The sequence below is a fragment of the Silene latifolia genome, chromosome X (genome assembly GCF_048544455.1).
Source record: "Silene latifolia isolate original U9 population chromosome X, ASM4854445v1, whole genome shotgun sequence".
Taxonomy (NCBI): domain Eukaryota; kingdom Viridiplantae; phylum Streptophyta; class Magnoliopsida; order Caryophyllales; family Caryophyllaceae; genus Silene; species Silene latifolia.
Window position 1 is genome coordinate 80,698,150 of NC_133537.1, and position 19,360 is coordinate 80,717,509.

Consider the following 19,360-nt stretch of genomic DNA (forward strand, 5'->3'; position numbering starts at 1 on the left):
AATTCCATAATTAACCAAATTTGACCAAAAACATTTTTAGGTCATAATGTATACATGCAACAAAAATTTTCGTGCCAAAAAAATGTTTACAAAAAAATTACGATTTTATAAAGTCATCTTATAACTCGATAAAATGGTCGAAAATCGACATGCATGCAACGACTGAGCTTTGATACCACTTGAAGGTATTAGACCCCTAATTAGACACCTCTAATTAGTTACTAAATTACATGTTAATTTAGTCTTCATGATCTAGTTACATTCAAACTTATAAAATGACTTAAAAGGTATGAAATCCTTACATAATATTAAGGAAAAATGGGCTCAACAAGGACTCCTTCCTCTTGTAGATCTTGAGTTAAATACCAAAGGATAATCCTCCAATCTTCAATCACCATTGTAGGTGATCTCCTCTTGGTGTGCACCCAAGATTAGCTCAAATGATCCTAAAATTACTAACTAGGTAATTATTAGGACAACCTTGTATAATATATATAATATATATATATATATATATATATATATATATATATATATATATATATATATATATATATATATATATATATATATATATATATATTTATATATTTATATATATATATATATATATATTACACTAATAATACTAGTAGATGAATATTATTTTCTTGTGATTTTATTTGATGAAAATTGATCAAACTTTTGATCAAAAATATGATGAAGACGAATGAAGTTGTTCTTCTTCTTAAAGTAGCCTTTTATTTATTCTTCAAAATCAATACTTAATATGTGTGAATAGTGAGGTTTATATAGTACTCAAAATGTAATCAAATGAGGGACAAAAGATAGTGGATTTTCACCTAGCCACATGATGACTATTATCATGTACTTTACGCGGCATTCATGTGGACTTTCGGGTCCATTTTGACTTTCGACATTTGTCCCAAAAATGCTTATAAGTCGTATATTTAATTATCTTATATAACTAAATATAAATTTAATTATTTAACACTTAAATAATATAAATTAACAAATAATTTCCACCCAACTTTTAATTATTATTAGACCATTTTATCAATATAAAATGTGTCCCATAAAACTCTATTAGCTAATTTTACAACCTCTTGTAAATTTAATTTGTTAATTACCTCCGCCTCAAACTTTACACACATATCGTAGTTACTAAATTATCGCATAACATTTACTAATTAATTATCATATAATTAAATAATAAATAATATTGGCCCGAGTTCGTAACTCGTCATCAAACAACAAAATCACCTGACTAATTATAAGTCATACAAGAAATTAATTAAATTGTATCCATATACAAATAATTAATTATTCCATTTTGAGTATCATCCTATAGGTGTGACTGAGAGGGATCAACTGATCACCGCCATCATACGACAGTAACGTCAAACTCTAGTTAGCCGAGCGTTACCGATTTACGTTAATCAGTTGACAAATAAAATATTATTTCCCTGATATTCCTTTTACGAGATTTATTATGTAGACGCACTATTGAGAAGGACACTACTCCAACAAGAAAAACCTGTAGGAAATTCATTAGAGACAAGAAAATTCACAAGATTAGCATACCAAGGAGAAACGGAAGTAAGTGCAAATAAAGTCTCATCGGGAAATGTGCCTTGAATGGGCTCAATAGCCCTCTCCACATCATGCACCAAACAACTGAAGTGGTCAGCTACCATATTTTACGGTCCTTTCTTGTCTTTGACTTCAACGTCTAATTTGCTTAACAATAGGATCCAACGAATTAGCCTCGGCTTGGCCTCTTTCTTAGCTATCAAATGCCTAAGGGCGGTATGATCAGTACACACCACAACCTTGGTACCAAGCAAATATGAACAGAACTTCTATATGGCAAACACTATTACCAACATCTCTTTCTCGGTAGCAGAGTAGTTCTTTTGAGTCTCACTAAGAGTCATGGATGCATACTCAATCACATGAGGCACTCTCCCAACTTTTTGACCCAAAACAGCGCCCAACGCATAGTCACTAGCATCACATATAAGCTCAAATGGAAGTGACCAATCCGGAGCTTGAATGACAAGGGTCGAAGTCAACTTTGTCTTAAAAATATCCAAAGCTTCCTTGCAAGACAAATCAAACTCAAAATCCACATCCTTCTGTAACAACTTGCACAATGGTGAAGCAACCTTGGAGAAATCTCTGATAAACCTATAGTAAAAAACCTACATGTCCAAGGAAAGAACGAAATTCACGCACACTAGTGGGGCAAGGAAGGGATTGAATTGTATCAATTTTAGCTTTGTCAACTTGAATACCTTTAGATGAGACCACATGCCCTAACACAATACCTTGTTCTACCATAAAATGACATTTTGCAGAAATTAATACAAGATTAGTGTCAATGCATCTCGTAAGCGCAAGAGACAAATGACATAAGTAACTATCAAATGAATAACCATGCACCGTAAAGTCATCCATGAAAACTTCAATGAAATTCTCAACATATTCAGAAAATATACTAATCGTGCATCTTTTAAAAGTTGCAGGAGCATTACATAGTCCAAATGGCATGCGTCGATATGCAAAGGAGCCAAATTGGCAAGTAAATGTGGTATTATCTTGATCCTCAGGCGCAATAGCAATTTGAAAATAGCCCGAACAACCATCTAAAAAGCAGTAATAAGACTTAACTGCAAGCATCTGATCAATGAATGGCAAACAAAAATGATCCTTTCTAGTTACCACATTAAGCCGATGGTAATCAATGCAAACACGCCACCCATTTTGTACTCGGGTGGGAACAAACTCACCATGTTGATTTGCAACAACCGTTACACCATATTTCATAGGAACAACTTGGGTTGGACTCACCCATTTGCTATCGGATATGGGGTATATCATACGCACTTACAAAAGCTTTAAAATATCTTTCTTTACCACCTCCATCATAGGTGGATTCAACCTCCGTTGTGGTTGTCTCATGGGGTTAGAATTATCTTCTAACAAGATACGGTGCATACACGTGGTGGGACTAATGCCCTTGATGCTGGCAATAGTCCACTCAGTGGCAAGTTTGTTCTCCTTTAGGACATCAAGCAATCTTCCCTCTTGGTCCTTGATGAGTTTGCTAGAGATAATGACGGGTAATGTATCTCCATCCCCAAGAAATGCATATTTTAACTGACTCGGTAAAGGTTTGAGCTCCACAACGAGTGCCTGCACAATTGAAGGTAACAACTTTTCCCTAGGCAAGGTTAGTAGAATTGATTTAGAAAAAGGTGGCATAATTGGATGTTTCTCACGCTCGGTTAAAGAAACAACCATCTCCTACAAGTTAGTATGCATAGAAAAATCCAAATTATCACAAACCAAACTATTGTCAATAGCAACTTGCAACTCATCCTCACCATCCATGTTGAAAACATCTTGCACTATACGTTCAAAAACATCAATAAAGAAACAAGAGTGATCATCACGTGGATATTTCATAAAATCATAAATATTAAACTTAACCACTTGACCATTAGCCTCCATTGTGAGAGAACCATTAGACACATCAATTTTAGTACTTGTTATTCTAAAAAATTGCCTACATAAAAGTATAAGAGCCGCTTGTGAATCATGTTCCATTTCAAGCACATAAAAATCAGTGGGAAAGATTAATTTATCCACCATTACAAGTACATCCTCAACCACCCCCTTAGGTTAAGCATTTGAACGATCAACCAATTCAATGTCTAGTACAAGGAATAGGGGAGTACATTAATTGAGGCACCTAAGTCAAACATAGCATTAGGAATAGTGGTGTCTTCTAAGGTGCAAGGTACGGTGAACATACCCGGATCACTACACTTAGGTGGTAACTTATGTTAAAACAAGGCCGACACATGTTCATTGACTTTAACCTTTTAGACACCCTTTAATTTTTTATCCCTCTTAATGGTACACAACTCTTTAAGAAACTTAGCGCACCTAGGCACACTTTCCAACAAGTCTGGTAAAGGAATGTTTACCTCACATTTGCGAAAGGTCTCATAGACAACCTTTTCTTGCATAGGGCCGCTTTTCCTCTTGAGTGCCTGGGGAAATGGTGGAGAATCCACATAAGTAGGTGGGACAACCGGTGGTACTTATTCCTCTTGAACCAATGGTGGGGTGACATTAAGCTAAATGACTAATTCATCCTCCTTTTGATCAATGATCTCACTAATCTTTGCTTTTGACCATTGCAACTCCTTTAAACTTCTCAAAGTCATTGAACTTGCATTAAGCTTGGGATTTGGAATAGTTTGAGAAGGGAATTTCCGTGAATCCCTAGCTTCAAGCCTTCTAAGAGCACTAGACATTTGCCCAAATTGATTTTCCAAGTTTTGAATGCTAGCCTTTGTCTCTTGTTGAAATTTCACTTGATTAGCTTTCATAGTAGCCACATTAGAAGTAAGAGCCCGAATCATGTGCTCCGTAGACATAGATGGAGTGGAAATTTAACCTTCAGAAGATAATGAATTTGGATCTTGTGGCCTTGGAATAAACATTGGCTTTGATTGACCAAATTGTTGTCCAAATGATTGAGATGAAGCTTTTTGACCGAATGAAGAGCCTTGAATTTTGTTGGCCTTGTGGTTACAAACCTCCTTCTGGATTCCCATATTGGAAATCGGGATGGTCTCTTCTCATAGGATTATAGTAAGGTTCAAATCTCTTTCGAGGTTGACCAAAAACACCCGCAACATTCACTTCCCCGGTCTTCTCTTGCATATGTGGGCACTGATCCGTGACATGCCCATTGGATGAACAAATAACACAAGCGTGCACTTGTTGCTTGTTTCCCTTGATCATCTCCCTCATCAGGGAAGTCAAATCTTCAACCTTGCTTTCCAAGGAAGTAATGGAACCAGAGCTAGCCATGCTTACCCTTCTTGTTTTCGACCTCACACTAAATTGGCGTGTGCTTTCGGCGAGCTCACTCAACAATTCATTAGCTTCATGTACCATACGTGCATCTTCTGGTATAACCTCCAACAAAATACATGATAAGATCTTGGTCACTATAACCATGGTAGGGACAACTTGCACATAATTTATAGAAATGCTCCTAATAGCATAAAGTGTTTCATCACCCAATTGCTCAAAATTTAATATCTTCTTTTTAAAATTGGAAGATTTGGAAGCGGAGAAAGACTTTTCAAGGAATGCTTTCTTCATTGAAGTCCATGTGGTAATACTACCCGGCGGAAGGTAGTACAACCAATCACGAGCGGTATCCTTTAATGAGATAGGAAATGCCCTTAACTTGATTTGCTCCTCGGTGACACCATTTGGTTTCATACTAGTGCACACCACATGAAACTCCGATAAATGCTTTTTTGGATCTTCACCATTTAACCTATGGAATGAGGGTAATACGTGGATCAAACCCGACTTCAATTCAAATGTGGTGACTTCCACCAAGGATGTAAAAGTGATGCATAAAGGTTGTTGAGTAAGATCGGGAGCGGTGAGCTCCCTCAAAGTCTTAGTTTCTCTTGCCATCTCAATCTTTTCTTTATCCTCTTTCTTATCTTGATTGTCAAATTGAAACTTTCTTCTTGTCTCTCGTCTAATCTGAAAAAGAATTTTCTCAAATTCTGGATTTCTTGTTAGTAGAACGGGTGTTCGAGATAAACCAAACACCAAAAAAAGAGAAATAACCATGCACAAAACACACAAATAATGAACAAATAACAATTGCCTTCCCCCGAGTCTCAAAATTAGTATTTTTTTCCACTACAAACTCTAACAATAGCAAGGGTAAGTAGGGGTCAAACCCACAAGAAATATGTAAATGTCAATCAAATGTGTGTAGAAATTATCTCTCAAGTAACTGATTAGGGGGTGTTTTAAATTGATTCTAAGTCTACTAAAATAAAATGTAATAATTTGGTAATGATAATAATTACAAAATGAGTCTCGGAACAAAATATTTCCACCAACAAACTAAAGATTGATCATTGACTCTATTATTCTACTTTGTCATTAAATACTTTGTTACAGAAATCATGAATTTTTATTCTCACTTATGTTTAGATATTCATTAGGGAAGCGTACACAAATAGCCCTTACGAATATGTGTAGATACCCGGTATCTGCTGAGACTCCAACAAACACCCGATGATTATCGGACTATAACATGTTTTGGAATCGCGGCGTTTGATCGACTGTTTGTGTACAACTTTACGCCGGAAAACTTAAAACGATTTCGAAAATAAAATATTTCAAAACATTTCAAAAATAACTGGAGTATTTAATGTACGACGACGGGGTCGCAACGACTCTAACTAGAGTCAAAACCGACACCAGACCAAAATCCGACTCAAAAATTCAAATCCCGACTCCAACAACGAGTCAAACCGAGTCAACCACCAAAAATAAAACATTTCAAACCTTCTATCTTAAGTTTTCCCGGATTTATGTTTGGTCAAGTACCAAACATATGACTACAAAACCTAGGATAGAACAAATCATGATTGCTTTTGTGTGAAAGCGACAACACACCTCGAAGACCCGCGACGTGGCTCGCGCCTCTTTGAGCAGCCCAAGTGGCCACGTCGCTCAAAACTCACACAACCACTCATTTCCCTATAAATACCCCTCAAATTCCCCCTATTTGAGAGTTACGCGAGTGTCCGCCCCCTCTTTTCTCCCTTAAAATTCTCGACTCGACTTCTTAAGTCACAATCCGACGTGTATTTACGACCTACCGATCGTAAATACAAGCCTTACATATTGTTTGGTACCGTCACCGTGCATTAAATCACTTGACCGACCACTACACCGTCACTAATCTTAAAACACTCTTTTTACTTACCAAAACGGTTTTAAACCGAGTTTTTTCCGACCAAACGAGTTGTTACACTTACGTCGGTCACTCGCCATAAACAAACATGTAAGTATGAGGGTGTAAAAATCCTCTTTTTATCATGTTTTCATTTGTTTCATGACTATAACATGCTAAAACGTGCATAACATGGGATAAACGAGCCAAAACTGATTTTTGGCCTGTCACAGAAGCCCCTTGGTTCGCCGGCTTGCCCGCGCCTAAATGGGGTGTCCAGGTCAGAGATCAACCGTGTTTGTTCTCATCTTTCCCCTTTAATTCATTTCCATATTTGTAATCGGTTTTTACCATTTCGAATATTTTCAAACCCTTTTTATTTCATTATATTTGTTTTAACCATAAAACATTTTTCACCCTTGGTTCCTCATACCATGACGGTTAAATCCGTGTTTCGGTGATAATATTTGGTTAATAACATTTAAAAGGTATTTTAAAGCCTTTTAGTTTATTTTTGGGAGGTATTTTAAAGCCTTTCATCATTTTCTTTACATTTTCGAAACAAGCATATTAGTCACCAACACAAAGTCATCCTTGGTTCTACATACCATGCCGGATTTTAACCCGGGTACGATGACGAGTATCAACTAATTACATTCAAATGAACTTAAAACAATTAGTTCATAATTATTTTTAAAACTATTCATGTCAAGCTTGTCAAGTCAAACCCGACACCAAATATTATCAAATAATGATGATTATTCGAGTCTAGTTCTTCAAATCAACAAATGCGGTCTAACCGACCCTTTCAAACCAAGCTGGGTTCAAATACCCATTTCTCAACATGTTTTATAACGTTTTCTAAATGGTCAGAATACGTCATATAACCGTAGGCTGACCCGCGCCTCAAGCAGGCCTTTTCTTTCTCATTTTCAAAACCAGGGGGAGGCCCCTTGCATCGCCAGCAGGCTCGCGCCTCATGTAGCCGTCTGGTACAAGACCTGTTCCCTTTCCAGCATTAGTCTAGGACGATCCCAACTCCGGTTATCCCGGATATAAGACGGATCAGATGAATATTTGTTTATTTCAAAATCACATTTGCAAAATGCCTTACTAAGACAAATGGATCATGTTATGCACCCTAAACCTAATACGGTAAATGGATGTTTAATTTCCGTCTTGCATGCCAATCAATCATTAATCCAACTCGACATCTTATACTTGATACTTGGATTAAATCAACCGACTTAGAAAGCTCTCACATGTTAGGTTTAAATTATTGGATGCGCATTCATGCGTTTAAACCGTTCTGTCAACTTTTGCATTCAACCAACCAAGATCGATCAGAGAGGCGCTACGCGGCGGGATTGGGTGTCTGATTAAAGGGCTTCCCAATACGTACCTTCACCTCTTACTCAGAAACTTTGGATAGTGGACGACCTTATCCAGGGCGTACGAGAGTCATTCTAGAGATAGGATGTTAAACAGGGACGATTTCCTTATCTTTAGTACCTATGTGAAACGCTGCTTTGTGCTTCGATTTGACCGAGGTATAAAGTGGATTTCGAACAGGTTCCAAGCATCCCACAAATAATTGGTGGCGACTCCGAACATCTCTAATCGTTTCGATACCCTTACCGAGACGAAACTGACCGATCTAAACCGATCCGGTCGAAAGCATTTTTACGCCGCCGAGCGTGGCTTTCTATAGACCGCTGCATGTCCACATATCGGCCTGGTGTGCAGGTGGCCCGTGACTACGGACCGGTAGGTGGCCCAAATCCACAGACCGAGACGTGGCCCATGTCCACAATATGACAACCTAATCCAAGCGTCTAAGTTTAACCACAACGTAGAACAAATCAATGAGAATTAACAAAGATGAATGAACGCATTCACAAGCGGGATACGATTTGATTTATACAAGTATTATCTTTCTATAAATCAAAAAACGATGAATCGGCATACAAATTGATGAAATATAGTTGCTACAAAAGATCTAAATAAATGAACAATCTTATTTGATTACCCAAACTAGCAATTGATTCTTAATTAAACAACTAGATGAACAAAGTAGAAGTAAATTAAAAATCAAATAATAAAACAAAGCAACACTTGAATGACAAATAAAGATTAGAGTCTTACAATCACAATAGTTTGAAGGTTTCGATCTCTTGCTTCAATAATTGGGAGATTAGCCCTCCATGAATAATTAAGATTACAATTTTTTATTGGAAAATAAAACTAAGAAGATGAAGATAGAATGTATTCTTTCTAATGTTTTTGATATAATCCTAATGACATAAAACTAATGAAGATTTATAGCCCATAAAAATCATAGTTAAAGTATTAAACTCAATGTAACATCTAAAGAAAGGAATCCAAAGTGACGGTTAGAGCGGTCGGGCCGCTTATAGCGGCTCTCCTAGTGCTTCACATCTGAACTGGCAGCTTAGTGCGGCTCCAGCCACTTATAATGGCCGTGTTCTTTCTTCTGTGTTCCTCCTTTGCTTGACTCGCACTTTGACCTGCAATGTTTGGGCTTTGACTCTCAATTAAATCCAACTCCTATTGCGCCTCGTAGCCCATGAAAATCATCCAAACCTCATACTTATTCCACTAGCCCAACACATGCTACACATTCCTTCAAAATAACAACACTTCTCAAACTAAACATCATCAAAGACAAGATATGAAATAAAGCTCTCAAACACCCCTTCCAAGCAGCCAAATTAAGACAAATTATATCGTTTTACACCATACTAAACACGTCTAATCATATGTGTTGAGATGATGTGACTAATTCGGTAGTTTTGGGACTTAGATGATCCATTATATGGTAGAGTAGGTGCATATTATTCGCCCGAAAATGAAGCTGCACAAGACCGTCATAAAAGTTATGCTTATCTAAAGAGAAGTTATATTGTGTTTGAAGTTCGGGATGAGGTATGCTCAAAGTGTCGCAAATAAGAGGTGTGATGCGTTTTAGGAAGAGAAACAAGTTGAGCAAGAAATATATAGGACCGTATGATATTCTAGATAGAATTGAGAAGTAGCATATCGTTTAGCTCAACGTCCAACTCTAGATAGAGTCCAAAACGTGTTTCATGTATCACAGCTCAGAAAGTATGTGAGCAATCCTTCTCAAATACTTGCACCTGAGACGGTGGAAATGGATGAGTCTTTATCTTTTGTGGAAGGGGATAGGAAAATATTGGCTCGGAAGGTCAAAGATACAAGAAATGGTGAGACTGCGCTAGTGAAGGTGTTATGGTCTAACCATAATGTCGAGGAAGCTACATGGGAACCTGAAGATGCACTGAAGGAAAAGTATCCGGATTTGGTTGATCAGGTATAAGTTTGGTTAAGTGGACGTAAATTCTTTTTATAGGGGTATAATGAAATAAGGCTAAGTAAAAACCAATTTATATGAGTATATACGTAGTATATGCTGAGTTTAAGTTAAGTTATTACATTATTTGAGTCCTACTTATTCAGTTATGCTAGTAATGCTAAATAGTTGAGTTGTACTTATAATCAGTAAAGTGATGACGACAACAACATATTTCTAGTAATCGTATGATTTGTATGGGAATGTTTTTTTGTGACTATGCACGACCTTCGGGATGAAGTTTCTTTTAAGGAGAGAAAACTTTAATACCCGTGTTTTTATTCCAAATGGTTTTGTTCATATTGTTTGATTGATCGCGTAATGACTAACAATGGAAGTGTCTAAGCATTGGGTGTTGGGTTGTTCGACCCAGGAGCTAAGTCGATCGACCTATGTGCTAGTGTTAGACGTCTTATGAGGTGGGTCGGTCGACCTAGGTGGGAAGTCGATCGACCTGGGCGCTGGTCGGGTAGTACACCCTTGTTTTTATTTTTCTTTTTTGTTTTTTTAAATCCCTAATTACCTTACTAATTCATCTAACCTATATATACCCAACCGTTATAATCATAATACACTTTTTCAATTCTAAAAACACACACACACACACACACACACACACACACACACCACGCATACCGAGAGAGAAGAGAAGGAGAAGGAGCCGGCATTGTTCATAACTCCGTCACACAATTCATTCCTAATCATCGTAAGTTATGTAATTATCAGTTTTAATTGATTGATTAGCGTAGGGTGCTTTGTAATTAGAGTAGAATCATGCCCTAGACCGTAATGTTGATACTTGACCGTGTATGAGGCAGGATTTAGGGAATTTGATCGACTAAATTGCATTTGTCAATTGTTTACACATCCGTTGTGGCACGTAACTCTAGATTGACATGGTATTTTGCCTAGACCATAACATATCTGGCCATGACTCGCGACGGGTGTGAGCCATTAGAACCGTGACCCTAGGTTGGTGTCTATGTAATTTAGGTGAGGGATTCGTGGAGGAGTCTTTCAAGGCATTTTTGTTAATTGCTTAACTGAGGTCGGAGTATTATTTATTGAGAAGGTAGGGATATTCCTACTCAATCTTTATAATTTGTATCATGTAATGTTGTAGTGTTGGGACGGTTTTATGAGTTGCTTTGCTGATATATATAGGATTGTGATGGTTGGTTTTATCTTCTGTTATTATTGTGATTGTTGTGGTACCGAGGCGCGGTGACAAGGGAGATGCGCCAGTGTATGGTGAGGTTGAGGCACGGTGACCAGGGAGATGTGCCATTGTGTTTTGTTGTGATGTGTTAAGATGGTACGGGGACCAGAGAGTTGTACCCATGGTGATATGAGCACAGTGACCAGGGAGTTATGCCATATCAGACGATGTTAGTTGTCGGTTAACCATATAAGATCGGAGACTGGGCACTCTGTTGTATTGAGATATTTCTTATCTTATTGTGTTCATGATTATTATACATTCATTGTTGTTATTTATCCTTACTCAACCGTTGATTGACGTGTGTTGTGTTAAAATTTTCACCACTTTTCTATTGGTGACCTGTTATGATCCATTTGAAAAATTTCCGATTGAATAGGGAGCAGTTAAGAAAGTAGCTACAGATTAGTAGCTGATGTTGTCGCTATGCTGGGGTTGTGGACGAGCGATGTCGAGCCAGATTGAGTCTAGATATCATGAGTCATACTTTAGTAGTTGGACATTATTATTTTGCTAAACATAGTTGTAAACTTTTCTTTATTTGTTATTCGGTTGGGAGTTGTATCCGTCAGTTTGAGGCAACTTATTCAGTATTGATGTAACTTTTATTTAAAGTACCTTTGATTGTTTTACTTTGCTATATATTTTCTCGTGTTACGAAGATGGTAACTGTATCATATAGTTGGGAATGTCTTTCTAAAGGCTCCTGCCTAAATGGAGGTGTTACAGTGAACATGTCACGGTTGGCACAGAATGGAAGAGTAGCATCAGTATCTACTACCCATTCCGTCTTGCTTCCAACCAAGTTCACTTTAGTAATCACAGCAGCAATTATTTTATTGTCCTCGGTCAAATTTGCATGGGGCTTATCCTGGTTGTCTTTCTTAAGGTCAGCACATTGGTTACATTGATAGCCTTTGTGACCAAGTTTGCCACATATATAGCATCCACCATTGCCTTTTTCAAACTTGGTATCTTTGGTTTTCTTAAAAGCGACATTCTTTTTAGCTGCATTCGGCTTGTTCTGGAATTTCTTAGTACCCCTACCATTTTCTTTAAACCTGTCAAATTTATGCACAAAATATTCAACAAGATTAGTTTCAATAAAACCATCATTAGATAATTTTTCTTTTTCCTATAATTTGTTAGCCTCCTCAATTTTATGATAACCAACGAGCTCCTCAAGAGTCAAATAATTCTTCTTATGTTTAAGGTGATTGCGGTATCCATCCCAATATTTGGGCGGCCTTTCGATCAACATATTAGCCTTCAACACTTCGCACATCTTGACTGCTTCCGCCAGATTATCAGCTACCAGGTTTTCATACTCATGAACTTGTTCCATAATTGGACAATCCTCCACCATTTGGATATTAATCCATTTTCCAACCACATATTTTTTCTTTCCCGCATCATCTGTTCCATATTTCTTTTCCAAGGTCTTCCAAATAGACATAGCAGATGTGTTATTAGTAAAGAGATCAAAAATTGGATTAGACATATGACTAAGCATCTGATCACGATCCAGCTTGTTATGCTTTACGTAAGTGATTTTTTCTAGTTCAAGTTGATTGGTTTGGTCAGAATCAACGGGTACTTCAAGACAGACAAAGAACAGAGCGTAATAAACTTCACGTTGTTCAAAAAATATCAGCAATTTTTTGTACTATCTTTTGTAGTTGGTTCCATCAAGTAGTTCAAGTTTGGAGGGGACAAGAAAATTTTTAGATGTAACAATATTAAGTTTCTAAATTGTTGAAAATAATAGTTACTACAAGGGCAAAACTAAACGAACTTAATTGGATTAAATGAACCTCACGACATATGGAAGCCACTACCTGAGAAGCTCAATCGCGCTCGACACGGTGCTTTTCAAAGAACAACGACGCTCCCAATGGTATAGACAACGCTCCTCCAATTGAGCATCCAAAAGGAAGAGTAGGAACCCGTAAGTAGTTGCTCAGATTAATAAGGAACAAGAGGAGAGAAAGTATATTTGATTTGTAATTTTTGGATAAATGGAGTGACCAAGAAATGCACTTATTTATAGTGGAAAAAGAGACCAAAAACTGGTATGTAATTAATAATAACACAAGTTTCAAAAGTGACTTATGTGAGTAACAAGAAGATGGGTTTTCCAATACTTTTTTTTGGTAACCGGTAAGTTGTATTAGAAAAATGAAGTCCAAGTACAAATATAGATTTAGTTCTCAGCACATATTTTTCAGCTATCTAGTCTATATATATATATATATATATTCTATGTATGTATAAGTATCATTGAAGACTATGTAACCAATCTAGTTCCCTTGTTTGAGGCATTTGCCTATTTCTCATCCAAAATCTAGACAAAACTGCCTGAATGCATTGCTGCACGACTGACTCTGGTCTCCTAACACTACCATGGATCCTTGCATGATTCCTATTTTGCCATATTTCATATATTACTGTAACATGACAAGCACTAGTTAAGTCACGTTGCAGTCTTGATTTACCACGACCATTTGCCTGCCAATTAACCAGATGCTGCATAGGGAATTTGATGTTGAGCTTTTGTTGCAGTAGCCCGAAGCATTGAATGCCACGATCATGTGTGCAATTTTTTTCCACGACCAACTACAATCAAATGGAGGTGTGTAATCAGTCCAATATATTCCTTTCATATATACATGGCTGATCCATCTAACCCAGAGATGGTCTTTTTTACTAGCTATCCACCAAACATATTTCCCCAAGAGGGCTTTGTTCCAGATTTTTGCAAATTGAATACCCAGTCCTTCCTCCTCTTTGGGACAAAAGCACTGATCCCAATTTACTTTAGGAGCCTTCAAATAGCTATCAGAGCCTCCCCATAGATAATTTCTACAAACAGCTTCAATCTTATTCATTATGCCAACTGGGATTAGAAACATGCTGGCCCAACAAGAGTGAAGTGTGGATGAGACAGAGGTTGCCAAGGTCAATCTACAAGAATAAGAGAGTTGTCTAGCCCCCCATGATATGAGTTTAACAACAACCTTATCCACCAGCTTCATGACTTCATTTTTGGATAGTCTCTTGGAAGAAATAGGGACTCCAAGGTATTTAAATGAGAGTTGCCCTTGAACAAACCCAGACACTTGTAAGATGTTTTGAATTACATTGGTAGGCACACCATTGAAGTACATGTTCGACTAGTCTTTGTTCAGTTTAAGCCCAGAAGCTACTGAGAAGGTAGGGAATGCCCTTAAAAGCCACATGATAGATAGTTCAGTACCTTTACAGAAAAGGAGAAGGTCATCTGCAAAGATTAAATTGTTTATTCTAGTGGAATTGCACAGAGGATGATATTTAAAACTGTCTTGGTGAGATACCATAGCTAGTATTCTTGATAGGTATTCCATACAGAGAGTAAATATTGGTGGGGATAGAGGGTCACCTTGCCTGAGTCCCCTCTGACCTTTAAAGAACCCAAAATTATTAACATTAAGAGCCAGGGAATATGAGGGGGAAGAAATGTATGTCATGAGCATAACAATGAATCCAGTAGGAAAATTCAACTTCTGAAGCATAGCTTGAACAAATCCCCACTCAACTGTGTCATATGCCTTCCTCAAATCAATTTTGAGCAAACATCTGGGTGATGCAGACCTCCTCTTGTACAGCCTGACCAAGTCTTGACAAATGAGTACATTTTCCAAAATGGTCCTGCCTTTAATGAATGCTCCTTGGTTGCAACTAACAATATCAGGCAGTACCTGACCAAGACTATTACACAAGAGTTTGGCAATGCATTTGTAGACTATGTTACAGCATGCTATAGGTTTGAACTCATGCACACTTACTGGTCTGTTAACTTTTGGTATAAGTGTTATAGTAGTACAGTTAAGCTGCTTAAGTAGCTTTCCAGTTTGAAAGAAGTCCAAGACAGCCTCACTCACCTCATTTCCTATGATTTCCCATGAATATTTAAAGAATTGGCTAGAATAGCCATCAGGACCTGGAGCTTTTGTAGATGGAATGGAGAAGATACATTCTTCACTTCCTTCTTAGTCACAGGTCTCATAAGTAGCTAATGATGAGATTTGTTGAGGGTTGCACCTTCTCTAACTGTAGGGCCATGTACTATGCTATTATTAGTGTGAGTTCCCAATGGGTCCTGGTAGTAATCAAGAAAAGCACTCTCAATACCAGTATTATCTGTATGGGTGACCCCATGCCTATCAACAATTCGGAAGATCTTATTAGTCATTTGTCTTGCCTTTATCTGACAATGAAAGAAAGCTGAATTTTCATCCCCTTCTCTGAGCCACTCAATTTTAGCTTTCTGTTTAAGATAACTAAATTGAGCTTCAGCTGGCATTTTATAATTGGATGCGGCTACTTGTTCAGCTTGCAAAATATTATGGTCAAGAGGATCTGAATGCATTGTCTCCCGGATTTCAGTCAGTAATTGTTTAGCAACTCCAGCAGCTTTCTGCACATCAGAGAACCTCTGTCTATTCAAAGCCTTGAGAGGTTGTTTAAGGTGCTTGAGTTTTGTTACCACTCTGTACATTTTAGTACTTCTGACCTGTATATTCCACTCTTTTTTAATGATGTCTTTGAATTCAGGTGCGTTGCTCCACATATTGAAGTACTTAAATTGAGTTTTCTTCTTGGCATCAGTCATTCTTCTGTAGCATACGCACGGGTTGTGGTCATAAAGTCCTTCAGACATAGAATAAGCATTGCAGTCAGGGTACAAACTATACCAATCCCTATTCACCGGCATCCTATCAATTCGAGAAAAGACCCTTGAGCTAGGATCTTGCTTATTGGTCCATGTGAAGAAAGCCCCATGAGCACTTATATCTTGCACTTCACAATAGTCAACACACTGCCTGAAATCCCTTATCTCATTCCAAGTTACATATCTGCCAACTCACTCATAAAAGTTCAGCACATTATTAAAATCCCCACAGATGCACCAAGCCCCGTCACATTTGATTTTAGTCTCCTTCAAAATATCCTATAATTCTAGTCTTGTGGCATCATTATTGGACCCATAAACCACCGTGTGCCAAAAGTTATCTCCTGTTGCAGTTTCAGTCACTTCTATAGTAATATGCTGAGAGCTACTATCTATAATTTATACCCTACCAACTTTGTCCTAAGTTATTAAAACTGTAGTAAAATTAGTACTTTTAATTTTTGTTTCTACTAAACCAAACAATCCCACCTTATTCTGAAAAAGAAACTTTCTAATATATAACTGTTTGGCAGGATTGTTCACGTCTCTTATGTTCCAAAAACCCAAGCTATCCATGATCAAGAGTAGGAGTATTCTTCTCCCCCTCCTTAGGTGTAACAGCTTGGGGGGCCCACCCTCATCAGGAGGTTGCAGTTCTAGCTGCCCCTCAGAACTTCCTTCAGTCATACTCATATCCGTTTGGTGTTCTTGCCTGACTCTCATAATAACTGGAGATGGTGTAATCCAGTTATAGTTATGAATAGTAGGACCTCCAAATGGCTTATCTATCTGTTGCACTGGAGTTATAGCAGGAGATGCAATAACAGGCTGGTTGGAAGGAACCACAGCAGGTTTTGGTCTCCATACCATCTTCTGTTGAGTAGCAACTATCTTCTTCCTGCATACCTCCTTGCTATGTCCAATTCCTCTGCAATTAGCACATATCTCGGGTTTCCACTCATACTTAACCAGTATCCAGACATCCTCTCCCTTTTCATCTTTGAAACAAATTTTATCTGGAAAATGTTGATTAACCTTAACCTCTATCATCAAATGTGCATATCCAAGTTTGGATTTCTTAATAGTGGCAGTGACTTAATGTATTTACCAACCAGAGTGGATATTTTCTCCAGGCAGGATTTCCCCCAAAATTTTAACCCTAAACCACATAATCTAACCCATAGTGGGACTGGTGGCACAATTTCCTTAGTTAACGAACTCTGCTTTGTCCATGGTTTTACAATTATTGGTTTGCTGTAAAATAAGGGGAATCCTTCTTGTAGCACCAAATTCTTACATTCAAGCGTGGGGAAATGAACCAAAAACAATCCATTGAGAAGGAAAGAGATTTTATCAAACCTATAGACACCCAAGATCCTATTAATAAACCTATTCAAAACTTCCCACGGAGGACTACCACCTAATACATAACAAATCACAGTAGTTGACCAATAATCCAGTTCTGGTTTAACATCTTCCATAGTAATTTTTACAGTACTAGGGGGTGAAGGAGACTTAGCAGCAAATTTAGAATGTTTCTTACCAGAGACCCTTGTCCATCCCTCATTATCCTCAAAATTGACTCCAGTATCCACCACCGTTGTTGGTTCAATATTCTCCTTCTCCAATTCTTCAACAATCGCATCTAAATCCAGTATCGGTATACCCACAATATCACTCATCGTCTTTGTAGAACGAGCGTCAGCAGAATTAGGTCGTCGGTTTGAGGTTTCTCCTTCCATCAAATTTTTGATATAAAGTCGATGATTAATTTTATTGTTACTAAAAGAAAAATGAAATTGTGCAATAGATCTAACTTTTTTGGTTTTTTCAGAATTTGTTTATTTGTTTAGCCTAGCCATGCTGCAAGAACTAAAACCCTAAATTTCTTAGGGAGAAGCCGCTGGATAAAAAAAACTAAACAGACCCCACCACAAGGCGTGTGCGAGCTAGAAGGCGGCAACGCACAAGTTGGGAAAGCTTATACTAGCCTTTATATTAACCTCTACCTAGTTAAAGGGCAGTTGATATATAAACACAAGAATGGTTCCTTATTCTACCAATGTGGGACAAAGTACTTTAACATTTCTAACAGATTAGTTGAAATTTTAACTCTGTTTCTTAACTCTACACAAATATAGAAAGTAAAACAATAAAAAAGGAATGTATAGATAGATCTGGCAAACAAACCAGGTCGTATCGTGTTCGTGTTTGTGTTAGCTTTGAACGGGTCGTCACTACCCCAACCCTAACTCGACCCAATTACATAAACTGGTTATTTGTCTCAACCCAAACACAACACATTTAATTTTCGGAAATTTCCTATGGTACCACTTAATTTTATCAGATTTCTCATGGTACCCCTGCTTTTAAAAATCTGTCTATAGTACCCTTGAAATTCCATTTTTGTGCCCATGGTACCCCCTAGTGTAACGGCCGTTAAGTTTTGATGATGTGACAATAAATTAGTAATTAAAAATTATTAATAAATATGAAAGATAAATGGAAAGCAGGGGTACCATGGGAAATCTGACAAAATTAAGGGGTGCCATTGGAAATTTCCGTAATTTTTAATTACTAATTTATTGTCATATCATCAAAACTTAAAGTTCATCTATGGATTGTTACATTAGGAGGTACTATGGGCACAAGAATGGAACCTCGAGGGTACCATAGGCAGATTCTTAAAAGAAGAGGTCATGGGAAATCTGAAAAAATTTAGGGGTACCATGGAAAATTTCCGTTTAATTTTTCTATAGCCCAACCCGACTTGTTTAACGCATTTATCTCATAGTAAATAATTTTTAACCCGTTTAACCCAATAAAGTACTCACTCCATTCTTCTTTGATGTTCCCATTTTTCTTTTTGGGTCATTTCACTATAATGTTCTCATTTGGTTTCTTTCTATTTTTGGCTTGAAAAATGACCAAATGGTCCTTGTTGCCATTACATATTTACACTATAAACCATATATTAGCCCATTTAATCCTATTTATATATATATATATATATATATCCCCACTAGCTTAGTCTTTTTTTTATTGCTAAAAATCGGCCCACGTGCTAACTTAGTCTTTTTTTATATTGCTAAATATTGGTCCACTTGCTTTTAATCCTTTTTGCCTTAATTGTTCCACAAAGAGTAAATGAGAACATCAAACAAGAATGGGGAGAGTAATAAATAATCTAAGTTTTATAACCTTATTATCCCAAAAATGGATGAGAATGATTATTTTTAAGTT

General features: G+C 37.3%; 1 protein-coding gene across 1 annotated transcript; it reads right to left on the bottom strand.

Moving 5' to 3' along the window:
• Window positions 1-14,579: 14,579 nt before the first annotated feature.
• Window positions 14,580-17,799, bottom strand: LOC141617705 (uncharacterized). The gene is made up of 4 exons (XM_074434870.1): window positions 17,296-17,799; window positions 16,737-17,194; window positions 15,487-16,301; window positions 14,580-15,334 (listed from the first exon to the last, which is right to left on the bottom strand). The coding sequence occupies exons 1-4, from the start codon at window positions 17,797-17,799 to the stop codon at window positions 14,580-14,582; spliced, it is 2,532 nt and encodes an 843-aa protein (XP_074290971.1).
• Window positions 17,800-19,360: the final 1,561 nt, after the last annotated feature.

Excerpts from the sequence above, each read along its gene's own strand:
- LOC141617705 (XM_074434870.1), bottom strand. The coding sequence starts at position 17,799 with ATGAGTGATATTGTGGGTATACCGATACTGGATTTAGATGCGATTGTT. Across the intron at positions 16,302-16,736 it reads GAGGGTGGGCCCCCCAAGCT|ATATGTAACTTGGAATGAGA; the intron begins GTTACACCTAAG and ends GTGAGTTGGCAG. Across the intron at positions 15,335-15,486 it reads TGGCCCTACAGTTAGAGAAG|GAAATGAGGTGAGTGAGGCT; the intron begins GTGCAACCCTCA and ends GGGAAATCATAG.